The sequence below is a fragment of the Spermophilus citellus genome, assembly GCF_964194105.1.
Source record: "Spermophilus citellus genome assembly, chromosome: 5".
Lineage (NCBI taxonomy): Eukaryota > Metazoa > Chordata > Mammalia > Rodentia > Sciuridae > Spermophilus > Spermophilus citellus.
In genome coordinates this window covers 51,536,623-51,561,878 of record NC_138186.1, presented here as the reverse complement: position 1 = coordinate 51,561,878, position 25,256 = coordinate 51,536,623, and the positions used below count along the sequence as shown (strand labels likewise).

General features: G+C 55.4%; 1 protein-coding gene and 1 long non-coding RNA gene across 11 annotated transcripts in view; one reads left to right on the top strand and one right to left on the bottom strand.

Annotated features, from left to right (window-relative positions):
- The window catches only part of LOC308650070, a 637,596-nt gene that overhangs the window by 68,218 nt on the left and 544,122 nt on the right, over positions 1-25,256 (top strand). The gene's annotated exons all lie outside the window — the stretch shown is intronic.
- The window catches only part of ANKS1A (ankyrin repeat and sterile alpha motif domain containing 1A), a 182,101-nt gene continuing 157,070 nt past the window's right edge, over positions 226-25,256 (bottom strand). For 2 of the 9 annotated variants that reach the window (XM_081295114.1, XM_081295119.1), the window contains 10 exons: positions 12,947-13,045; positions 12,175-12,327; positions 11,922-12,029; positions 10,435-10,614; positions 8,536-8,661; positions 8,159-8,230; positions 7,906-7,992; positions 7,202-7,339; positions 4,974-5,144; positions 3,661-4,132 (listed from right to left, as the gene is read on the bottom strand). In XM_081295114.1, the coding sequence (XP_081151240.1) occupies positions 4,013-4,132; positions 4,974-5,144; positions 7,202-7,339; positions 7,906-7,992; positions 8,159-8,230; positions 8,536-8,661; positions 10,435-10,614; positions 11,922-12,029; positions 12,175-12,327; positions 12,947-13,045 (1,254 nt within the window). In that variant the 3' untranslated portion in view covers positions 3,661-4,012. Of the gene's footprint in view, positions 2,786-3,660; positions 4,133-4,615; positions 4,715-4,957; positions 5,145-7,201; positions 7,340-7,905; positions 7,993-8,158; positions 8,231-8,535; positions 8,662-10,434; positions 10,615-11,921; positions 12,030-12,174; positions 12,328-12,946; positions 13,046-25,256 lie in introns of those variants that run through there. The other 7 variants (XR_014022095.1, XM_081295116.1, XM_081295120.1 and 4 more) reach the window with 7 other exon arrangements.

Sequence of the window (25,256 nt, the reverse complement as noted above, 5' to 3'; positions counted from 1 at the left end):
GGAGGTGAAGAGCAGGGCCCCTCCACTCACAGGGTCAGCTGTAACAGGCCACCTGTGGCAGCTACCTTTTGAAGAATGCCTGGCAGGGAGCAGAATTCCCAAACTGCCTTCTAAGCCAAACAAAGTAGGGTGCTTATTCCTAACATGCAGCAGCACCCAGCCCATATCCAAGTTTCTGCCAGGAAATAAAGTTCCTATTTCAGAGACTCCAAAACATAAGGCTGGTTTTGTGTCACTTCTCATTTATTAATTCAGTCTGTTCTAAGTTGTACAGTTATGAAAATAACAAAACCAAAGCTGGAAGCCCAGAACTATTTACACTCTCTTGTGTAGTGAGGTCAGTCTATGTTGCTGCACAGATTGGTTATGTTTGGTACCACAAGATGTTTATAATTCAGACAAAATCAGATTAACAATTATATGTACAGTAAAACAAAAGGGGAAGTCATTCAAGTATCAAAATACAGAGACAAAGATTAAATAACATTTTTATTACAATTCAGTCCCATCGCCACACCATTAGCAGCAACAGTCTTGTGAACTGCGCTCTGCGGACCTGGGTATCTCAAAGCTGACCGCGATCAGACTCTGGTTCTAACGTCTTGATGCAAAGCTGCGCCGCCTGCTCAACCCCAGGCTCCTCCAGAACGCCTGACCGGGAGGCCAGGGGCCTAGAAGGAAGGCGGAAGGGAGGGCGGGCGGTTGGTGAGAGGAGAGCAGAGGCCAGGAGACCTGCGGCCAGCACAGGACTGAGAGCACGTGGGCTCCGCCCAAACACCGCGCAGGCGCAGGAGCCACATGGCGTGGGGTGCACTGAGAAGCGCAGGGGCCGGTCCACCAGAAGCCTGACCTTAAAGTTGCAATATTCCTTTCTGGGGAAGGTAGAGGAAGAAAGGAGGACAGAGCGAGCAAGAGAGGTCCAGTCACTTTCCTAGTTTCCACATTCAGAGAGAAACCCATCCCGCCCCCGGGGCACAGGAGCACAGCCCTGGAGGCTTCCCAGCAGGAGACACCTGAATAAATACAGAGGACTAGCAGCTTCGGGGAAGAAATGCCTCCACGTGTCTAAAAACAAGACAGCTTCAGGGACTCTGTAGTGTGTTAAGGGCAGCTCCAGCCGCCAGCGGGGCTTCGTGCACGCGGGCTGAGGAGCAGGAGTGCCACGTGGGGAGAGGGGGCGGCGGGGAGCGCTGGCCGCAGCCCAGCGCAGGGCCTGGGAAACCGGGTCTCTGCGTCTTTCCCACGTGGTGTGACCTGAGGGGAGGATCCCTATGGCCAGGTGCAACTTCAAGGTGTCAAGCCCTTGTTTAGTCTGGAAGTGGAGGACAACCTGCCTCTACTGCAGAGAGGGCTGCGCCCCACGGCACTGTCTGGGCGCTCAGCAGACGGACATGGCCTGCTGTCCTCTGCTGGGTGACCACCGGGGCTGGGAAGGTGCCCAAGGGCACGCCTTTGCACACACACACCAGCACAGACTCACTCACAGCCTTTGCTGGGAAAGAGAAGCGCCGCTGAGGCCTGGATACTCACCCAGGACCAGAGCGAACCAGGCCTGCTGACCCCGCAGCACGCTGCCTGCTGCTCCCTGCCCTGGAGGAGACTGGACGGCAGCTGGCCTGGCTTTGCCTCCACCCCTTCAATTCTCCAGCCCAGGAAGAACAACCCCAAGTAACTTTCAGATGAAAAGCAAGGGCTAAGCAGCAGTGGAATGCCAGGACACAGCCTGCCCTCAAGGCCACACAGGAGGAATCACTTGGACTGTCGCCTCATCTACTTTTTCCACCCCTGGAGCCATATGTGCCCAGCAGTGGAGAACTCAACACTCAAACCATAATGCAGAGAACCAAAAGCAGCCCAATCACACAGACCTGGTCAGGCAAGTCACCAACTGGCAAGTAGCAATCTTAGCTGACCTTCCCATTAATGCCCAAAACACGGCGATTTTCCCGTTTAACTTGACTGAGGCAGAATATCAGCGGGGCATGTGGGGCAGCCAGCCTGGGCAGTGCCCAATGCCCACCAGGTAAGCCACCGGGAGCTCCCAGTACCAACCATGACATCCTGGCACCAGAGACTGTTTGCCCCCCTCCCTTCTGGCCCCTGAACCTTTACACTGGGAACCCCAGGAGCAGACCAGAAACCTCTGCTTCAGCCCAGGTGCCTTTGAGGCTGTGTTCTTATTGAAGAACCCGAGTCCAGCTCTAGATGGGGACAGAAACTGAGCAGTCTGTGAAGGACAGCAGCCACCTTGCTGGGTCTGAGAAGCAGCCCCTCAGGAATCCCCTCACCTGGGCCTGCTCCTTCCAACTCACCCACCCAGGGCCACTGCCTGCTCCTCACATCCCAGGCCAGACCAAGGCCCCAAGCTGAGGACAGGGCTTTCCCGACTGGCTTTTTGGCTAATCTCAGTCCCTCAGTCTTCTGACCCCATGGTTATTCGTCTAAAGATTGGCAGTTTTACCTAGAGGTTTGAGCCAAGTGTTAAAAGTTCATTTTATAAAAAGATTTTTTTTTTCCTATTAAAAACATGTTACTCTGGACAAGTCACTTCTTGACCCTCTGGGCTTCCAGGCTCATCTGCTAGAGGCCTGGAGTGCTCCTCCGCACCAGGCAGGGCTCACTCTGCAGGACCTGGTGGTGGCAGACCCGGGCCAAGCAGCTGAGAGGAGGTCCTGCAGGCGGCTGGGCTGGTCTTCAGAGCTGCAGGCCAGGTGGCGGTGGCAGGGGGCAGAGCCTGCTCCCCACGGCTGTTTCCGCAGCACAGTGTGGTTCCTCAGTGGCTCAGCTTGGCAGAAGCAAACAATGGGGGGAGGAGAGGGTTAACCAAGGGGCCTGCACAAGGCGGAGGAGACTGACAGGAAACAGAAGCAGGACAGAAAGGCCCTTGCCCCCCAGCCCATCACTGCCTCTGGCTCAGGAAGGTACAAGGACAGGCAGGCAGCAGAAGGACCCACCCTGGTTTACACCGTGGGGTGGCTCTAATTGCTGGATTTTGCTCTGGACTGCGCTACATCTGCCACGTGCCACTTCCCATGAAATCACTTCTTTCCTGTCTCCTGCCCTCGAACCGTGGCCGCCCACGGTGGGGAGTGCGGCCTTCCTCCAGGACTCGCTCACTGTCCAGCGGCTGTGAGGAGAGATGGCCTGGCCCTTCCCAGAGGAGTGGAGTTGGGAGAGAGGCCAGTCGGGCACTGGACAGTGGCTCTCTCAGGTCCCCAGACTGGGGAGAAGAGTCAAAGCTCCCAGAGACCACGGGAGGTGCTTGGTCAGGCCCTGTGCCCAGGCAGCTGCTCTGGGGGAGAAGAGTGCACGTGTGTGGGACCCAGGCCCCCCTTGAGCTGGATCCTACAGAAAGGGCCTCCTCCTCGTGAGCTGGGCTGCAGAGCCAGGACCGCTACACCTGTTCTCAGTGGTGAGATGTGAGGAGGAGACAACCACAGGCCCCTGCTTCCTGGGCATGGAAGGCCCACCAGGACAAGGAGCCCTGAGACGCCAGCCTGTGGGCCTCAGATGCTCACAGCCCTGCGCCCTGCATCCAGCTTGGGCAGAGTGCAGGGTGCTCTGGCACCAGGTGGTCACAGTGGTTGGTTGTGTCAGGAAAGGTGAACGGAGTTAGCTCTTGGCATCCAGCTGTGGCTCAGGATGGAAGACGGGAGAGAACAGCCAGCTCCACAGAGCTCCCAGGCACCCGCTGGCTTCGCCCAAAGCCCACCCCTCAGCAATGCAGTGCCCACTGCAGGGCTCCTGGTCGCAGTAGAGCCCTCTGCCCCTCGTGCCCACCTCAAAGGCAACTCGCCCCCCCAGCTGTCCTCAGCCCAAGGGGAGAATTCACAGTGTTCGGTGGTATTAGGTACAAGAGCTGTGAGTGTAGCATCTACAGCTGCTGCCCGGGAGGGGGGCAGGTCCCCGCGAAGGTGGGGCCGTGGTGGTGGCAGCTGGAAGGAGAGAGTCGAGACAGCAGAAAGATCGGACGGCAAAGGCACAGTGAGACTAGTGGAGACAGGGTGGGCTGTTAGAAGATAGTGGTCTCATACTTGGTGCTGAGGCTCCGCTTGGAGTCTGGCTTTGGGTCCACAATCCAGGAGACACTGGCGTGGGACTGGGCCTCTTGGTCAGTGTCGGGTGGTTCCAGCTGCCAAACAAGGAAATGGGGCAAGAGTGAGCAGGCTGCTCCTGGGCCAGGGGCAGGGGGCCCAGCGTAGAGCCAAAGAGCAGGCCCCTGGGAGGGGACAGGAGGAGTGTCAGCTCGCTGGAGCACCTCCAGAGACAAGTGCCTCTCCCAGGGGTTTCCTAGGACTGTGTGGGTAAAGGAACCAACCCCACTAGAGCCTCCTGCTCTGAGCCCCAAACCCATCCCATGTGGGGCCTGCAAACCCCAGTCCTGGGGCCCTGTAATGGGGCCAGAGAGCTCAGGCTGAGGAAGACCACAGCAGTCACCCCAGACCTCAAGGAGGGGACACGACAGAGAAACAGCTAAAGCACACACAGGAAGGGCAGAGGGTGTCTCAGGAAAGAAGAGAGTGTCAGTGCAGGTAGAGGAGAGGCCACCAGAGTCTGAGAAAGCTCACGTCACTTGAGGGAGACTGACACACAAGACAGCAGGAGGCGCAAAGACCTTGACTCCAGGACTAACAGACGGCAGCGGCAGGTAGGAGGGGCGGTGGGTGGTGCAGGAGTGACAGTGACAACAGCGACTATCGGGGGTCAGCGGTACCTGGGGTGCAGAGCAAGCAGACACACACACACAGGGACCAGGTCACTGTGGGCTCCCACAGGCCCCGCTCTCAGCAGCCCCATGGTGGCCTGTCCTGACAGAGGAGGGGAGCAGCAGACCCTGGGGCAGAGGAGCTGTGGCCCTGGGGCGGGGAAGGGGCCTGGGAGTAGGGGCCAGAGGGCTGTCCCTGGGGAGGAGGGAGCCCAAGCTGCAACCCTGGGTCAGGGAGCCGGGGAGTCTTACGACTGGGCCCACGTACTGCGGACTTCCTTGTGCCCACCCGAGGCTTAGGCACCGGTTTGGAAGATTTTGTTTCGATCATCTCGACAGCAGAGGCCCCCAGCGACCTGGACTTCTGGGCCTGTAGGGCCAGCTGATAGGCCACCTCGAACGCCTGGCCCAGCGTCAGGATGATCTCATAGGTCAGGTTCTGGGAGGAAGCAGAGCCTACTTGAATGCTTGGATTTAGGAGTCACCCCCTGCCTCCTGACACCTTCCCCACCCTCACAGGGAATACGGAATTGTTGTTTTGAAAAAACCAAATTTGTTCCAATGCAAGTGGCACATTAGGGAAAAATTTGAACAAAATACAGTTAGGATCCAAGTTTGAAGCCAGTCTCAGCAACTTAGTGAGACCCTATCTAAAAAAGGGGCTAGGGAAGTAGTTCAGTGGAAAACACCCTGGGTTCAATCCCCAGTACCAAAATTTAAATAGTTTTTTTGTTTCCTTGGGTACGATTTTGTCTGACAGAAACACTAGGTACACATAAAACCCGCAGCCTGCTGAGCCGAGTCACGTGAGAGGAACAGAGCTCACGTGCCATCTGCACGGTGCCTCAGAAGGTACCCAGGCTGTGCAGCCTGCCCACCTCCCGGACACTGTGTGGTTGACTCCTCCGTCTCTGCCCTTCTCTCCTCTCTCCCTCACTTTTGTTCTCTTCCCACAAGGCAGTGGGCCTGGGCTAAGGAGGGCAATTCTTTATTGTGGTGCCAGGGACTGAAGCCAGGGGCACTCTACCACCGAGCCACATCCCCCGCCCTTTTAATTTTTTATTTTGAGACAGGGTCGTGCTAAGTTGCTTAGGGTCTCTCTCACGTTGCCCAGGCTAGCCTCCAACTTGCAAACTTGGCTGGGAGTGCACGTCCTGCAGGCCAACCTCAGGTCCTTCTCAAGGTAGAACTATGGCTACTGTAGTATTAAAGGTATTTCTTAATGATCTAACATGAATAAAATAGTGCTAGTGGTTTTGTTCTAATTTTTAAATTTTAACTATGTCACTGACAAATTTGCTAGTATTATGCCTCAACTCTATTTGCCCATAAACCCTAAGATCGTTTCTTTTTTCTTTTTTGTGGTGCTAGAGATGGAATGCAGGGCTTTGTGCACGCTAGGCCAGGGCACTACCACAGTGTTACACCCAGTACTTTTTAAATGTGTTTTGAGACAGTCTCACTGTATTGCTGAAGATGGCCTTGAACTTGTGATCCTCCTGCCTCAGCCTCCTGAGTCTCTGGGATAACAGGTGTGTGCCACTGGGCCAGGCCCACTCTGTGGTCTTGACTGATTTTACAAAGTGTGGTGATGGTAGGAGCATGGGTGCTGCTTTACAGCAGGGTCAGCTGCAGGTAATCAGCCATCGACCACCAGGGTCCTGTGGATCACCTCATTTAAGCTTCAGGCAGCCCCATGAGGCTGGTTATAATTCCCTTTGTACAGAGGAGGAAAACAGGTGAGGTGACATTTCCAAGATATCACAGCCACAAATGGCACAGCTGGGTGCCTGATTTCAGAACCCAGGCTCCTAGACCCCATTGGCCCAGAGCAAGCAGAGGGTGAGCTGGATCAGGACCCAGGGACAGGGACTATCCAAAGAGATCTGCGTTCAGGAACCACAGAGATTCTGGAAATAGCTCCTTTTCCTGAGGGTGACAGGGACCTGACGCCCCTGCTGAGGTGAGGAGATGGCCTGGGGTCCTGGCCAGGCCTGGTCTCAGGGCAGAGAGCATCCCTGGCACCAGCTGTAAGCTCCTGTCCAGGCTCTGTGGGCAGCTGTGTGCGGAGGAGGTAACTCTGCAGCCCTCTGGGAGACGCCTACTGCGGAGGGAGGGCACTGCTGCCCCAGAGCGACGCAGAGGGCACTTCAGGAGCCTGTCCACTGAAGGTTTGGGGAGCTGGGGCAGTGGGTTCACAAACAGAAGGCTGGGGAACAAAGGCCTTGCCTGACCAATAAACACTGAGCCAAGAGCTGAAAACCTCTGTTGCTAGCCGCGGGGCCAGCCACTCCTTCATCTCTGAGACTCAGTCTCCTCACTACATGAAAGGGACAGGAATGGATGCTGCTGGGCTCCACTCAGGAATTACACATTTTGCCAAGCTCCAGCAGGGGCCAGGACAGCAGCCCTCCGTGCCCAGCCAGAGAGGGCCAGACCCCTCCAGGGCTCACAGTCCCCACTGCCTTCTTGGGGCCCAGGTGGCCCCTCACTCACCACATCTACTGTGCTGAACACGTGGCAGTAGTGGTGGCTAGTCTGCAGGTCCTTGGTGATGTAGGCAAAGGTACAGAGGTCCTCCGGGTCCTGGGCTGCACAGGAAATGTTGCGGATCTCGTGCTCTGCGATGACGTTCTGGGGGGAAGCAGTGTTCTGGTGTTTCTGGGCTCCACCCAGAATGTTTCTGGCACCGCCAGAAACCCCGGCCTCCCACGTTGCTACCTTTCTTCATCTCAGCCTAGACAATAGCCAACCCCACTTCTTCCCCCCAACAGTGGGAGTGAGGGCAGTGTCTTGCCTGGCCTAAGTGTGGGTCTCACCTGGACCACGGCAACTAAGGCAGTGAAGCCTTTACCGCCAACCATGAGCTCTCTCCAGCCCCTGCCACCACCAAGGGTAGGGGGAGGTGGAAAGGGTCTCAGGAGGGGCGTGGGGAGTCCTCTGCTCCCTGAGGGATACACCACTGAGGGCCCATGAGCAGGGAAGCCAGTAGACCCGAGTTGGGAAGGCAGCACCAGCTGCCACTACAGTGGGGACAGGGGTAGGATCCAGGGTCAAGGATAGGGAGCATATGAGAGACAAGAACTTGCGGAAGTGGTGGACACAGGAAGTAAAAAGAGGGTCCAGGTTGCCTGTCTCGAGCCCCATGGCTCGGAAGGGGAGATGGCCCCACCCCTTCTTAGTCCTCCTAAGAAGCACACCTTGTTGGAAGCATCGATGAACTTGACACCTTTGTATGTGATGGACAGGATGATGGTGGGGATCTTCTTCATGTGCTCGGTGGATTTCTATAGGAAAACAAGGGTGGTCCTGAGAACGCCCCATTCCCCTGGAATCCACGGCCCCTGCCCCCTTCCATCCCTCTGCAGTGTGGTGGGCCTGGACAGCTGCAGCCAGGACTCAGCTTGCTGCTTTCTGTCCTAGGCACGCCCCCTCATCACAAAGGTAGCCTACCCGCATCTTGGCGCAGGCGTCCTGCGTGGATTCTGTCCCGCGCAGGTCTTTGATCAGCATGGAGCCCAGATACTGTGAAACAAGCAGCAACTGGGATCAGCAAGGAATGTCTGCATCCATGCAGGTGACCCAGGAAATCTGGGACGTCCCACCATACAGTATTCACCTCTCCCAACAACACCCTTCCTACCCCAGCTGGGGAGGCCCCCGTTTTCACTTCTGGTTAGACCTACCCAGAGGCCTCTGCTTCTCCCCTTGGCTTCTAGGAACAGCTGAGGGCAGAGGATGGCCCTGGCCTAGCACTGCAGAGGGTCAGGGGCCTGTGGGAAGGGGTGGGAGCAGGGAGGCTGGCCACTGAGAGGGCGAGAGTGACTCACGTTGGCCTCGTAGCCGCAGGACTCGAAGATGAGCTTCTCTGGCTGGTGTTGCCAGCTCTGCACGGGGGCGTAGGGGGCGGCTAGGCTGGGCGGCCGCAGGGTTAGTTTGGCCTCGCGGTGCTCCTCCTGCAAAACACACAGTCAGATAGTTGGATAGCTGCCCACCTGCTCCAAGGGAGCCCAGGGGCCTGTTTGGCTCCACATCAGGGAGGAAGCTGGTGACCTCAATGAGGTCAAGGGTCAGAGCAGAGGTTGGGGGGGGGGCAGAAAAGCAGACTGTGGTGGAGTGGGGGGCACTACTGACACCAAGGAATAGGCAGAGCAGCTGGGACCCAAGCCAGCCAGGAGCAGGGCTGCAAGGAGGGGTCAGCATTGTCTGATGAGTCTCGAAAAAGATGGAGGGACCACACAGCAGAGCACGTAGAGGAGCATTAGCTGTGGGCCATTCAACACAGAACAGGGGTGGCCACAGCAGGAGCCAGGTGCCAGAGCGCCTCACATCCCAGTCAAGGGTTGTGGACTCAGTCCTGGGGTTGGGGTGGGGGAAGTGAAACACCAGGGCAAGGCCACATTTCAATGGATCCTTCTGGCAGCAGCTAGGGGTGGGGAGAGGGTACTCTAGTCCAGGCCCCAGTGGAAGGAAGATTCAGGAAACGCTAAAGACTCACTCCCACTCCCAGCAACACGCAGAGTCTCCACACAGAGCCACTGAAGCTGAGGGGTGACGTACATATTAGAACGTACATAATTCATGGCTGTCAAACTATGGAACCCGCCTAGGTGTCCATCAGTAGATGATGGATAAAGAAAATGTCCTTTGTATATGCAATATAATTTTATTCAGCCATAAAGAAAAATGAATTTATGTCATTTACAGGAAAATGGATGGAACTAGAGACCATCATGTTAAGAGAAATAAGCCAAACTCAGAAGATCAAAGGTCATTATGTTTTTCTCATGTGAAAGCTAGAGCAGAAAAAGGAAAAGAAATGTGGGGGTGGAGATCTCATGAAAATTAAAGGGAAATCAGTAGAGGAAAGAGACCAAAGGGTGGGAGGGAGGCGGGAAATGCTGGGAGTGATACTGGACAAATTATATCGTTACCTTGTTTGCATATATGAATATGTAACAACAACTCCATCAATATGTGCAACTACAATGCACCAATAAAAAAATGTGGAAAGAAAAACATGTGGCTCGGCTGTGGAAAGGTATGGGAGACCCCAGGGATGGTGGGGAGCAGTGGGAGGGGTGAGTGGAGGGCAGAGTTCACCCTGGGGGCAGAGGGACACGTGTCACTATGGTGTTGGACAGGCCAAGGGACAGACAAGGGATAAAGCCAGAAATGTGAGCAAGGCTGGAGCTGGGACAGGTAAGTCCTGAGTAAATCTGGGAGCCCTGAAAGTTAGCCCCAAGGCAGAGAGCTCTCAGTGCAAGAGGCGCTAGCCCTGGGCAGGGGCTGGAGGCACCCTGCAGCCTGTGATGAGGTTCTGCTGGGCAGGTGGGATGATGACGTGGAGTTGGGGCTTAGGGACACTGGTGCTGAGGAACAGACAGGACGAGAGTAGAGGGGACAAGGGCTCTGTGATGGCTGTGGTGACCAGCAAGGGCCTGCGGAGCTGGACTGTGGGAGGCTATGGTCCCAGAGAAGCCAGCAGAGCGAGTGTGAGGAGGACGACTGGGGTGTGGTGTGCAGAGGCAGCCCCAACGCGTGCACTACAGTCTGCTCTGGGAGGCCTGGGGCTGGACGGGCCTCACCCAGGGAGCTGCGTGGTGAGTGAGGGGAGCAGGCTGGGGTCACTCGTGACTCATGCCAGCACAACAGTGCTCAGCCATAGCAGGTGGCTCCTGGAGGCCCTGCCCTATCCAGGGGACCTGGCTGTAGTCCCTTCTGCCTACCTGGATTCTGAAACGCTCTGCTCGAGAGGTTGCTGTAGGGTCCTGAAGACTGTCATGCCGCCTCCTGCCTGTGTCCCCAGAAGGCAGCAGCAGGTCTGCTGACCGCCCGGTGCAGGAATCATTCTGGCTCAGTGGGGATGAGGTCTGGGAAATCAAGTCTTGGCACTGTAGGGGGAGAAACTGGGTGACGCCGACCAGTCATCAGCCCAGTCCAGTGGCAAGCTGGAGGTGTCAGGGGTGCTGGGCTGACTGAGGCTGGGCATGGGCAGGTCAGTGGGACAGGAGAAGCAGGGAGCTGAGAGCCAACAGCAATGAGCCTGGGGTGAGGCCATCAGGACCACTTGTAGTTCAAGAGTGTCCCTTGGCTGGGGCTATACCAAAAAGATGGTTAAAGGGTAAGGGAACCAGAGTAGGATTTCCCAAAGATGAAGTCATCCCTAATAATCCATTGCCGGTCTCTGGGTTGTATGACTAAATATAAAGCCTTTCTCAAGACACCACTCAACTGCAGAGGGCACCACGGCTGGCCTCCCCAGCTCCCTGAGAGCAAAGTCAGCTGGGTGTTTGGTTTTGAGAATGGGGCCAGGCCTCAGCCTCCTCTCATGGAAGGGAAGGAAATAGCCTGTTTTCTGAACTCTGCAGAGCTGAATGGGATGTGCAACAGGCAGGAACTAGTGCAGGGGCCGGGGCAGGGCTGCCATGTCACTTGCCATCACAGCCTGTTCTATCCTGCAGGTTTTGGGGAAGCGTACCCTGAACAGACTCTAGCATATTTCCGCAGTCAGGGATCACCTGGCTTGAGCAATCATCATTTGTGAGGCTTTTAAAAACACAGATTCTGCAGGACATGTGGTGCAAGCCTATAATCCCAGTGGCTGGGGAGGCTGAGATGGGAGGATCATGAGTTCAAAGCCAGCCTCAGCAACTTAGCAAGGCCCTAAGCAACTCAGTGAGACCCTGTCTCTAAATAAAATACAAAAAAGGGCTGGGGGTGTGGCTTAGTGGTTAAGTGCCCCTGGGCTCAATCCCCAGTGCCAAAAAAAGAAAAAGAAAAACATAGATCCTTTTACTGACCCTGCAGGAATTCTCAATCTGAAGACTTGGGAGGGGCCCAGGAAGCTGAGCATCCTGGCTGGAGACCCCTAGCTTTGTCTGGCTCAGTCAGAGGGCTGGAAGGGGGCTCCTCCAGCCTCCCTGCCCCACCCTGCCTTGTCCCCATCAGCTGAGCTCAATGGTCAGACAGGTCCCACTGAGCTTGGGGTCTATAAACTTTGTGATATTTAAACTGGGTTCTTTATTATAGTCCATCTCAAGTGTTTGTGATAAATAACCAGGCAAAAGCCTTTCTCTCCTGAGCTTGTCTTGACCTCTGTGAGGGAGGGCAGGGATTTGTCTCTCCTGTATGCAGAGGTCACACAGTCTCTGAAGAAGTCACCAAATGCCAAGAGCAAGCACACAGATGTGCCCTTTCCCTCCCCCCAACTCACCCTCAGCTGGGAAAACCTTGGGGGCTTCTGCGGTGGCTCCTCGTAGGGCCTCTCTGCCAGGGAGGCAATGATGCGCTTGCGATGGCCCAGCAGGTGGACCTTCAGGACCTGGGCAGCGAGGAGGGGGGCAGGCAGGTCAGTGGCTGACAGACCCCAGCCCCCCAGCTCTAGGCCTCCTGCTGTGGACTAGGCTGTCACCGAGGGAACCTGCAGGTCAGGAGGGGCCGGCGGCCCAGCCTGGAGCCGTACTCACGTTGACAAGCTCCAGCTCCCAGAGGTTCTTCACAGTGTCGATGGAGCTGTAGCCACTGGACAGGAAGGAGTGGACATAGTCCTGCAGTCCCAGGGATTCCAGCCAGGAGGGGACGGATGGGGGACTGTTCCCATCATAGCCCAGGGCCTTTACCTACAGGGCAAAGAGGTGGGACCGACATCTTAGACCCACAGGACGGGGATGCAGGGACAAAGGGCCTGACTCCCTAGTACTCCCAAGACTGATCTTGGCACAGCCCTTTCTATCAGGCTGCAGAGACAGGGCAGTGGTGCTTCCTGAGTGCTGGCAGTGGACGGGACAGGACTGCACCAGCACAGAGGCCAAGGCTCAGGCCCACTAGCTCCTGGGAAGCTGCCTCCTCTGCTGCCTGCTCCTACCAGGTCTCCCTGGGGAGGGCCAGATGCCAGGGTCAGGATGGGCTGGCCTGACACTGTGAGGCAGGAGAAACCCCAAAGCGGGCTCTGGTGTCAGGCCAAGTCTGTGGCACCTGGCTCCTGAGCCAGGAGGATCCCTCCTCAGCCCCAACAGGATGCTCGATGTCCCTAGAGCTCCGCTGACTCCAGAAGCTTCAGGACTTAGTGAGGAAGGGAACAGGACCTGGTGCTCTCTGGGGCCCCACGATGAGGGGCAGACACCCCACTGAGATCTGCACACCAGAGCCAAGCTCCTTCCCTGTTCCCAGTCTTAGGAGGCAGATGGAAATGGAGCTGGCCCTGGCAGAGGCCAAGGCTACAGCGCTATTGGTGGTCACCTTGGGCAGAGAGCGTGCAGCCTGGAGCAGCTTTCGCCGGTGCTGTGGGTCACTGATGCCGATTTCCCGCAGGTCCTGCTCTTCCATCACGTTAGACCCCTGAGAGCAGAAAGGAGGACGTCAGGGCCCCTCCAGAACTGATGGTTGATGGCCGGGACAATCGTCCTTCACGGCAAGCACCTAGAGGGTATGGAGCTGGAGCCCCTACAGGAGGCTGGGCACTCCTACAATATGCCTGAGGTATTGACCTGGGCCAGGACACATGGGGCGAGCAGGCTGCCAGGTCCTGCCACAAGCCCAGCTTCCTTGGTGCATATGAGCATCTTTCTGGAAAGCAGGTTCCAATCCAAAGTGGAGAACTTGGGGACCAGTTCCAAGGTTCCTCAGAGATGTGATTTTATAATTACAAGGCTGCAACAAGCCCCTCAGGTGGACAGCTGGTGACAGAGGCAGGTACCAGAGGAGCCAGGCTCACCTCGAGGAGTAGAGTCCAATGGGGAGATTTGGAGATTTCTCTCCCTGTCAGGGGGAGAAAGGCCAGGGCTGGGCCTGATCTGGGCAGTTCTCACTCAACTCCCTGGGCCCTGATGGGAAGGTGCTGCAGCATGGCTAGTGCTGGGTGCTCACTTCCTAGGTGACAGGGGACTAAGAGCTTTCACATGGAACATCCCGCTTCACACTCAGGCCCTGTGCAAGGGCCTTTTCAACCTCATTTCATAGATGAGGAACCCGAGGCGCGAGGGGTCAGAAATCCTGAGAGCTCACCCACCTGGTGGTGGAGCTTGGAAGTGAAGCCAGGCAGCCCGACCCTGCTCCATGTTCCTCACCCTTAGGTCGCTGTGTCATTAAGACACCAGTCACGAGAGGAGTTTTCAGATTACATTTCAAAATACACAGTATTGCCAATGGCAGGAAAGCCACAGGTTGTGCCCTGTCGCTCACAACAGCCCTCCCAGAGGCAACTGCTGCCACTTCCTGGATGCCACAGTCTAGCGGGGCGTGTGCACACGGACCTGTGCGGTTCCCCTCTGCACAGACACAACCGCAACTGCCGACTGAGGCCCTCCTCGCCACCTGGCCACACACGGGCAGGCCTGCCTCTTTCCTAGGCTGTGGCGTCATCGGGCTTAGGGAAGGATTTATGGAACCCATTCCCTGTAGGAGAATATTTGGTTCCACATTCTGTGGCAGACAGCACCGTACGAAGAGCTCCCAATGGGCATCACTTCTAGACTGGATTTCAAGAAATCTGAAAGTCTATTTTTTTTTTTTTTGTGGTACTAGGGATTGAACCCAGGGGTGTTCTACCACTGAGCCACATCTCCAGCCCTTTTTAAATATTTTATTTAGAGACAGGGTCTCGCTAAGTTGCTGAAGCTGGCTTTGAACTTGTGGCTCTGTATCCCAGAGCCACAAGATGGGCTCTGGGCTACAGCCTTTACAGCCTTTCCCTGTCCTGACTCACTCAGTCCCCAGGGCCACCTGGTGTGTGTCCTCCTGTGTCCACTCCACAGATGGAGACCAGGAGGCTGGCTAGGCAGGGGCCTGGCCTGGACAGTGGCTCCCCGGCACTGAGCAGGGCTGAGGCCCCTGAGGAAGGCATGGAGCTCAGGGGAAGTGGGAGGAACTGGCCAAGGCCAAGGGGAAGGGGCTCTCCCAGCACCCACAGCTTTCTCGTCCAGCGTCCTCTGGCCCTTCAGAGCCTTCCTCACTATATGATTTAGAAAAATGTCCTTTTGCATCCTGAAGAGCACCTCCTTGCTAATATTTTGCAAGTAAGGTCTTCACTCAACATTGAAAAAGCCTTTGAAGGGCAATGTCTGGGAGAGGTGACACATTTAGAGTCCTTTCAACCAAAGGTGAACAGGGCTGATTTCAGTTCTCTGCTGAGGGTTGAAAGGCTGTTCCAGGACTGGGAGGGGCCAGCTCAGGACTTTGGCTCCCTGCCTGTTGCTCAGTCTGCTCAAAATTCCTGTGTGTGTGACAAGCTGGGGCACAGGGCAGGTGGCAGGGAGGTGTCCTGGGACAGAGGCCTGCGTGTCTTAGCACAGTTTGACCTCCTGTGCCCGAGCAAGGCCTGGCTGACTGTCCATGCTTGATACCTGTGTCCAATCTGATAGGAGGGGACACCGATGACTTAAATAAAGAAGAAGAAAAAGAAAGAGCCGGACAGCAGCTGAGCCATGTGGACTTCACAACAGGCCTCTGAGGACCCTCTGTGAAGACGGGCAAGGGCTGGGGCAGGGAAGCTGAGATGCTTTTTCTTCTACTCCTCCCACATCCCAACTTCCCTTCTGACCCCAGGAGGCCTTTTCTCTCCTGCAACAATCCAATGCCCTGTGGACACCAGTAGGGTGTCCTGCAGCTTTACTCAGTTCTGACATGTCCACCTGGGGTGGGTGCAGACCCACAGGTTGGCGCCCAGTAGCATAGGACATCCCATTTCAGATGCCAGGTGTCCCGCGTACCTGACCCACTGGCTCTAAACTGAGGTTCCACGCCCCGCCCTGGAGCTGTGGTTGGCTAATGGCTCACAGAATGCAGGCGCGCTCCCCACTTACGTCTGCTCCTGCACTAAAGAGCACGCAGCTCAGACTGGCCGAATGGACGAGATGCCCTGGGCAGGTACTGGGAGACGCAGGAGCTTCCATGCCCTCTTGGGGTGCAGCACCCTCCTGCACCTCCTCATGGCTACCAACTCACAAGGGGTCCCAACCTGTCCTGTGTTTTTATGGAGGCTTCATTATGCAGGCATGACTGGCTGCTGGTCTTCCACTCAGCCTGCAGCCCCTTTGCTCTGCCATGAGGTTGGGGGTGGGACAAGACCGAAGTTCTGACCCTTTAATGGCCTGGTGGCTCACCTGGAGGCCAGCCCCGCTCCTTGGACTCTCCAGGGGCCCCAGCCACCAGGCATCTCATTAGCGTACAAAGGGGGAGTCCCAGCATTTTGCATTCTAGGTGCCAGGAAAAGAGAGGAGGACCCCAATACATATTCCTTCTTATATCACACAGGCCAAGAGTGGGGAGGAATGGGGACACTAGAGGGTAGGAAGGGTGCAGAGCGAAAGGGACCATGACCTCAGGGAGCCTCAGGGCTAAAGGGCAGGTTGCAGAGGGCATGGAGAGGGTAGAGGGCAAGGCCAGGAGGGCCCAGTAGGTAGAGAAGCAGTGCGTGTGGGAGGGGCACCCAGGCTGGGGAGGGGTGGCTGCTGAGGGCTAGGCCATGAAGCTACGCCAAGGGCAAGCTCCCCCACCCCTCGTCAGCTCGCAGAGCCCAGATGAGAAGAACTGGAAGCAAAGCGAGGTCACATCTGAACTCTGAGTGACAACACTGCCCGTGGTGCTTCCCTGGTCTGAGTGGGAAGCCTGGGGTGGTCTACTGTTAGGAAAACTGAATGAAGGGCCAAGGACTGCTGACCTCTAGGAGCCCATCCACATCTGACGTCCTGCCACAGCACTGAGCTCTGCCCACCTGCTGCTGCAGAGTGGCATGGGACAGGGAAGGACATGGCAGTCACCCACAAGCACAACTGGTGGCAGCAAGGCCTCACTTGACTGTTGCTCACATGCTTCAGCCTCTCCTAGATGAAGACATTTTCAGTGTGGGACGCTTAGTGTACCTGAGCACCACGTGATCAGATCACCAGCAAATGTCAGGTGGGCTGGGCTCCCCATTCCTGCCAGCCGGGAATCTAGGCCCCAGAAGGTGTGCATGCCGGTAAGTTCAAAGCCAACTAACACGTAATCCCAGCCCTTGCCCAAGAGCATCAGAAGAAGGCAAGGCCAGCAGGTGCCTAGAGAGTGCCTAAGTGGTCTAGAGAGGTTGAAGGGGTAAGTGGCCAGGGAACTCCTGCTAAGGCCACTGCCCAGTAAAGCCAAGGGAAACCTCAGGCCCATCTTGGTTTGTCAGCAATTGAGTATCCCCTCCCTACACAGAGGGTCAGAGCTCCAGGGACCTGGCTGCTACTGCAGCATTGACTTTGGTCAGCTCTGTCTACAGTCAAGGATATGAATGTCTCACTGGTCCCCATCCACCTCCACCGCCCCACCAGGTCCCTCCTATGCACTCAGCAGCAATACAGATCACTCAAAGAGGATTTACAGAGAGAAAGCATACCACGGCTGCTGGGCAGCCACAAACCCCTGTACCGTGGAGATGGCTCTGCTGAGGGCACAGGGCTTTGGGGTCTGGGGAGGGGCTGCGAGCACTGAGGTACCTAATCCTCTCTGGTGAAGCCTTTCTCCCTCAGTTGGACACATGTCACCTGTCAGAATTCTGTGATTTGGGTGTATTAGAGTGCTGTGTCCAGAGGACCTGCTAAAAGGAACACATATCCCCACACCTTGGCACACCCAGGTTAGAGGTCCTTGTACTTGGGGCTGCCCTGGATCCCCAAGGCAGGCAGGGCTGGGCTTCCACCCAGAGCACCTTGGACAAACCTGCACTGGAACACACCCTGGCACACTGCGACTGTGCTGATGTCCCTAGGGGAGGTGGTCAGTGCTTGGGAAGCAGGTGCTTCAGCATGGTCACCTCCATGGAGTCTGCCCGCCCCACCTGCAGGCTCCACGTCTGATGATCCAACATACTGCATATCAAAGGCCATCATCCCTTGATAACTGCAGGCTCTGGACTAGGAACGAGGATGTGCAAGTCCTTTATGTAAAATGGTGTGGTGTGTGCCTATCACCTGTGCACGCCCTCCCTACGCCTTATATCATCTCTCGATTACAATGGAAATGCTGTGTACATAGTTGAGTATTTTTACTTGGGCTCTTTACCACCGAGCAACATTCCCAGTCCTTTTTCACTGTGAGTCAGGGTCTCAATAAATTGCTAAGGTTCTCTTTAAGTTGCTGAAGCTAGTCTTAAAATTGAGATCCTCCTGCCTCAGTATCCCAAACTGCTGGGATTACAGGCATGTGCCACCATACCTGACCTGTATTTTTATTTGTCTTATGTACTGTCAATTTTCCATTTTTAGTTCTACTCATCCTATCTCCTTTTTTTTGGGGGGGGTACTGGGGATTGCGCCTGGGGGTACTTAACCACTGAGCCCTATCCCCAGCCCTACTCCTTTTTTTCCTTTTAGTTTTGGGACAGGGTCTCACTAAATTGCCAAGGCTGATCTTGAACCTGTGATCCTCCTGCCTCAGCCTCCCAAGTCGCTGGAATTACAGCAACTGCACCCAGTAATTTTCATATCTTTTGGATTCATGATTGTGAAATCCAAGGACACAGAGGGCTATTATGAAATAATCATGTCTGTACAGACTTTCCTGCTTGTCTTTATTTCCTAAACAATACAGTATAACAACTACTGATGCGGGCCTCGGAGCTCTTGGACACCGGAGAGAAGGGGGAGGTTGGAGCTGAAGTTGGGGTGCTGCAGGGGCTTCCCTGGAAGATGGACTTACGTAAAGCTGGACCCTGCAAGATGGCAAGGGCTAGACAGGTGCCGCAGAGGCAGCAGAGGACAGGTGCTGCTGCCAACACCATCATGGCCTCAGCATGGGTGACAGTGATGACAGCCCAGTGTCCCTGGCACTAGCCAAGTGCCTAGCGCTAATCTCATCCAATCCTCCACAAGGTGGGAGAAAGACCCATTTTACAGAGCAGGAAACCAAGGGAACTAAGTTAGTTGCCCAAAGTTACCACATAAACCAGTGGTGGAGCCGGGGTCTGCTCCAGAGCTTGCACATCTGAGGGGCTTGGGGTGGATGGAGCAATGGGCCACAGGAGTGGGGTGCAGAGGGGGAAGCAGACCTCACCCTAAAAGCCAGAAAGCCTTGAGTGGGAGGGCATGGGTCTTCCCAAACTTAAGGTTTCCAGAGAGTCTAGGAAAAGACTGCAGCCTGCAGCTCCCCTGCTCCACAGCTGCGGAAAGGCCAGGGCTGCCTTCCACACCCACTGCCACCCGGAAAAGCTCAGGGAGCCCAGGTGGTACTTTGGAAGAGATCTGAAGGGCTTGGTGTGGAGGGACAGTCCTGGGCCCTTGCCAGTGGCCACAGGTCAGCCCGCCAGCATCTGAGCTTCACATAAACCAAGGCCACAGGCAGTGATGGACACATGACTCCTGGGTGAGCTGCACTGGGTGGGACCAGGATTTGGCAGGGCCCGCTTGCCTCACTTGCATGTTTGTCGTTCCCCTGCCTGGCACTGGGCATCAGAAGGCAAGGGCAGATTCTCCTCCCTTGGAGGAAGAATGACCAGCTCTGGCCTGCACGGCAAGGTGATCTCTCTGTAGCCTTGCCTCCTCAGGGTTTCACAGCCAGGGTGCTCCCCAGGGGTTGGGGGCTGGTAGGACTTGGACACACAAGAGAATGCAAACAAGACAAGAACAGGTTTCTCAAGTAGGGAGGGGGAGGACGATGGAAGAGCTGAGCAAAGGGACCAAGTGGTGCTTAGCTCCCGGAGGGAATGATTTGTGGGCTTGCCTGCTCCTGGGGCGGAGCTGTCAAAGCTCATTCATGAGCCCTGGGCAGAGGCAGCAGGCTCCGCCCACCAGCCCCTCGGCCCCTCCCCAGCGCCGCTCGGATGGCTGAGGGGCATCTCACAGCTTCCTCAGGCCTGGGCAGCTTCCATGTGCTATTTACTGCATTTCTGCCTTCCAGAGTGGGCTAGATTTCCACTGGGACCTGCCTCTGTCTTTCCCATATTAAATTTTTTTCCCCTCAGTAGAAAAGTTGAATGAGTTATTACATAAAATTTTAAAAAGAAAAATATATATGGGGGTGGGCAGGACTATCATACTACCGTTATGGTGAATTCTTCTAAGTGAGTTAATTATCTTAAAAACCTAAGATTGGAATGACTTCTACTATTATAATGTATTTTCTAAGCTTGTATTTAAAAAAGTTTTTAGCAAAATTGGATTTGCAGTGTGTACATGCTGTTTTTTTTCACACAACAATATACCAGGTGCACACACGTCCCTGTGACACTGAGCTGTCTCGGTGAATGCCTGCAAATACTGCACGCGCTCCAACACGCCTGTGATCCCACCTGCCGCCAGAGACTGGGCTTCTGCCATCGCAGGCCACCCCTAGAGCCTAGTACTGGGCAGGGTCATCACCAGGGCATTGGTCACTGAGCACAGGGCCCCGGTGTTGGCCAGAACTGCCTCTTGAGCTGGGCTGGTCATAACCACAGGTGTGCCCTCAGGTGGCAGGAGAGGTGGAGCACCCACTCTGCTTCCCAGCCCAGACCACACCCCAGGCCTGGTGACGGGGGCATGTGCACCCAGTTCAGGGGTAGCAGGAAGAACCACTCTGAGAGGGGACAGAAAGCAAGGAGCTGGGGACAAGCTCTCTGATGTTTACCCTAAATCTTATCAGCAATGGGAGGCATGCTCCCTGAAGCCAGGAGCAGTCACCTTCGGGGTGGCGGGATGCTTACTGAGTGTCACGCTGAAAGGCAGCTGTGGCACAGGCATGAGAACGGGGTCCTCGTGCCAGTTGTGTGGTCCATGTTCTCACAAAGACAGCACCCGCTGGACAGGTGAACCCCTACTCACACCCCCCTCTACTCTACTTCTACCTCGATTTCTAGCAAGGAGAGGTGCTCAGCCTCAGCTCATACCTCTGGCTTTCCCAACTGTCCCACACCCTGCCCCGCCCAGACCTTGTCCTTCCCTTAATGGTGACAGCCACCAGGAAGAAGCAAAAATATTATCAGTCCAGGTTCCTGAAGTTGCCAAAGGTGACTTTTGGAGACTGTCACCTCAACTCTGCTTCCTGCAAACAGACTACTGCTCGCCCACTCTGTTGGAAAGTACCAACTGACACAAACAACAATGGTTGGCTCTGCTCTGATGCTATTCGTCACTACATGTGACAGTGTGGCCCCTTCAAAGCTTATGCCCCATGAAGGAAGTGAGTTAAGTGCAATGCCATTAACCTGCCCTACGTCTAGAGGGGTACTTGGAGAACCCATGTCTCCCTCCTGTGGGTCTCTTTGCCACTAAGTAGAACTAAGAGTTTTCTCTTGAGCACTCCTAATCCAGTTTATGGAACTATGAACCAGCCTCAAGTGTCATGAGAGTTGGTAGCAGGAGCCCTTGGTACCAAGGCTCAGGGTGCACTGTGGCTGCACAGGCCTAGAGGTTGGCAGTGGGCCTAAGCCAGGCCAAGGGCCATATCTGATTCCTTGCCAGCTCCATTCTTAGCCTTTTGTAGAAGACTCCCCATCTGGGGCTGGGGATGTGGCTCAAGCGGTAATGCACTCGCCTGGCATGTGCGGGGCACTGGGTTCGAGCCTCAGCACCACATAAAATAAAAAGATGTTGTGTCCACTGAAAACTGAAAAATAAATATTAAAAAATTCTCAAAAAAAAAAAAAAAGACTCCCCATCTAGAGCAGGTGAACAGAATGGTCTGTCTGTCCCTCATGCACGCCGGGAAGTGATGCGCACATGGCCTGACAGGCCCCAGGACAGGCTGGGACTCTGCAGGGATGCGCTGAGCACAAGGCCTGGAGGCAGCCCATCCCCAGGAAGAGGCACAGGGACTAGAGTAGGAGGTAGAGAACCACACCCTGTACCTGGCTTCCTGTCCCAGCTCCACCGCCTGTTTGAGGAGCAACCTAGGGCAGACGACTAAACCCAGGAGCCCTGCATTTGGGAACATGGACTGCAGGAGTCTGTGGTGGGGACTTCAGAAATGCCCATGAACCCCCAAATTATAAGGAAATCTGTTGTGCTGGGTCTATGGCTCTGACAGAGATACCCCAATGCCCTGTCCCCTGGGCCTCGATTTCTGCGCATGTACAATGTGAACCCTGAGGGACAATGGAGAAGTGAACACTGCAGACACTCTGGCATCCAGGAAAGACACCTCTGTTGCCACTCACACCAAGAGGTCAGCCAGTTCACTTCCATCTCAGAGCACAGCAGTCAAATTAGCAATCATGAAAACAAGCATTCGAAAAGAGAATTTCAATACCTTCTACTACCATCCAGGGTGCCGAGGACGCCAGGGCAGTACCTGGGGCCATCAGAGCTGTCTCCTGCATAATCGAGCTGTGGTCACCCTGAATAACTCTGCACAGCCAGGCAGACAGAGGGAGGGCCAGAGGTGGCAATTACTAGCCCAAAGTGAGCTGCCCATAGTCCGAAGGTAAGAGTGCTGCCCTCACCTGGTTCCCATGCTTGTGGGGAGGGCTACAGAGACTGGGAGATCCCTGGGTTGCACTGACCCCTGGGACAGCTGTGGAGTTCAGGTCTTACTGACCACAGAATTCAGGAGGCAGGACCCACACTTGTCCGAGTACCTTCTAGGCCTTTGCTCCGCTGGCCTCTGCATCAGCCCTACTTCAACTGGGCAGAGGGAGTCCTAACGGGCAGTGGAGAGCTGGGCTAAGGCCGGCCAGGAGCAAGCCCAGGCAGGGCTCCTCTCCACACAGCAGTGGCCCCTTGGGCCTGGGACAGAAGACAGCAAAGGAGGCGCATGGGAGGAGGGGTGAAGAGAGCACAGGGACCAGGGTAGGAAACGACAGGCACCAGCACCATGGCTCAGGTGAAGCGGCTCAGAGGGCTCAAGAGGAGGGAGCTTGGGGGTCAGGGACAAGAAGGGCACCTCAGGGGCTTGGGGGCCTGGTGGGAAAGTTTCACAGATGCTAATAAAGAGAAGACCCTCGTGGCCCAGCTTATACCTTTTGGCCCCATAAGGGATCACCCATCTTCACCTGTCATCAGGTCTCAGAAGTAGACAGGAACGTGGTAGGAGCCTACTGCCACGTGTCTGAACCCCAAGGAGGAAGAAATGGAAGGGAGGAGCGGAAGGTCTCTGTGGCCTGAGAAGCAAGAGCTTGCCCACTGCTCCTTCCTAACCTGTCCTGGACCTGCTGCAGGCTCATCTCCTTTCTCACACACTCACCCCCCGCTACAACTGCTCCCCCCACAGGGCTCTCCATCGACCACCCCTTAGTCAACCACTCCTAGAGGTCCAAGGTGCACCTGTATCTGGTAAGGTGGAGACCCCTCCGCACACTCAGGCCTCGGAGACCTAGGGACTCTCAGCCCTGTGGTTCTCAAGGCCCTGAGATCAGGCTTAGCACACCTCTCCTGTGCGGCTGGGGCTGTGCCCTCCACACCCACACAGGCAGGCCCTGGCCCCTCCCAGCTGCCTTTCTTCTCTCTAGACTCTTCCTTAAGTTCCAGGTTCAAGGATAGACAGTCTTGGTCCTGACACTGGGGAGGACCTCTGTCCACTCCGTGCCTCCACCGCCCTGTACAGGGTGAAGCCTGGGAGGCGTGGGCTCCCCTAGCCCTCCTGCAGCACTTGGGCCTCCACCACACTGGCAGTTGGCTACTCTATTGTCTTCATTGTTTGATGTGCTGGTTTCCCAGCTGGACCATAATGGCCTTAAGATACCTACGGCACCTGCTGCTCTGATTCTACATCCATTCATAGTAGGAAATGGAGAGAATCTACTACACTCCAAAAAGAAAAATGAAGGCACTCCTGAGATCACCACTGAAGACGTTCTGGCTTTCTCCCTTACACCTCCCATGACGGATGTTTTCTTTATGACATATTAAGATCATATTGCAGGAACTTTTGTGTCTCAATTTCTGCATTCAACACTCCAAGGTGAACAATCCCCACATCAGGTCTACTTTAAAAACACTCCAGCCTCAGGGCCACTGTCGTTCACGCACTGACCCTTCTGTGAAGGGCGGCTAGGCTGTCTTCAGAGGCGGTGGGCAGCTCTCGCATTCTTGGATCCAGACATCTGCCAACCATAGGTTCCCTCCCTTCCTGGATACGTTCCTCCCTTCTCCTAGCACAGCCACTGCCTGTGGACAAGCTCTGTGGGGAAAGTGGAGGTGGCCAAGGTGCACGAGCAGTGCAGGAGGCAGACTGGCAGACATGGGAGCCACATTCCCATACCTGTCTCCCTGGCTCTGGGGTCCGTCCCATCAGCATTGCCCTGGCCCTGACCCCTCCAAAAGGCCCTTCCCACCTGCAGGTAAGACAGCATGGCCGCAGTTCAAGTTGCTAGGCCTGCTTGCCGGGCTCAACCAGCCATCACAGTGGGGACAGCTGGACAAGACACGACCGGGGCCACAACCGAGGTTTCCACTTTTCGTAAACACATGCTGTGTGGTCCTGAGTGGTAAACCTGAGGCCAAGGGACAGAAGCCGTAAGGAAACAGATCCTGACTCCACATAAAGATGACTCTAAAGCAGCCAGAGCCAGGGAAGGAAGGAATGGGCTACTATTTTGTAATGTAGTGAATCCTCAGTCACTAGAAAAACAGCAGGGCAGAGGTTATCCAGAGGAAATTCAGGCATGGAGAAGATGACCAGACAACATGACACTAAAGTCCCTTCACCTGAGAGGGAGCTGTGTCTCAGGTGTGTGACATTCTCTTGTCACAGGGAAATTCCACAGTACCTCCTCATCTGTGAAACATCCCATTTCCTGATGTCCCTAATACATCTGGGAATCTAACAGCCTGGCTTCCTGGAGCTACTCTGCATCTGGGAAAAGCATCTCCAGGGTATCTCAGAACCCAGGGAAATGTGTAGCTAACTGAAAAGCAAGCCACACAGGGGCACTCCACAGCCACCATGATTAACGTCACACCACACACATGAGGGAATGTTTCAGTAGCAAAAATGCTCCCCTTCCTGTGCCAATCTCCATTTTTCCTAGTTGCTAAAACTTAATCAGCCCTAGGACTTAGCTGGCGCTGACATCAGTTACCCAGGATGCTCTGCACGACTACTCAGGCCACTCCAGGTATCTGAAGTCACACACCCAGCCCAGATGCATTCAGCTGGCCTCTGTGTACAGACCCCACCTGCTGCTGCCACCAGATGGAAAGTTCCTAGCAGGGCCCTGCAGGAACTGAACTGCTGGCCCCCATGTGGGGTCCTTGAGCAGGGGCTCTGCACTCCGGGTGGAAATCTGGCCCAGGGCCCCACTTTTCCAAATGCCCACATAGTTGCTCTGGTTCAAGGAGTCTTGGGGCTATTCAAGAGCTGGGAACTTTATCCTTTCTACAAAAAGAGCTCCTCTATGACACTGAGCTACAGGGGACCATCCTCACCCGCACATCTGACGGGCATCTAATGAAGGGATGTCTCAGAGAGGAAAGCCCCTAAACACTCAGAGCCGGGCCACTATCCCGCTCACTGGCTGAGCCCCACTTCTGTCCCAGTTTGTGTCCTTCCCCCAAGGAATGCGGCGAATCAGAGATTATGTCACAAGAACCAGAAATAACACTCGGTTTAACTTTTAAAAAGAAAGAAAAATAAATTGCTATTTCAAGTTCAGGATTTTTAGAAGTTGAGAAATAAC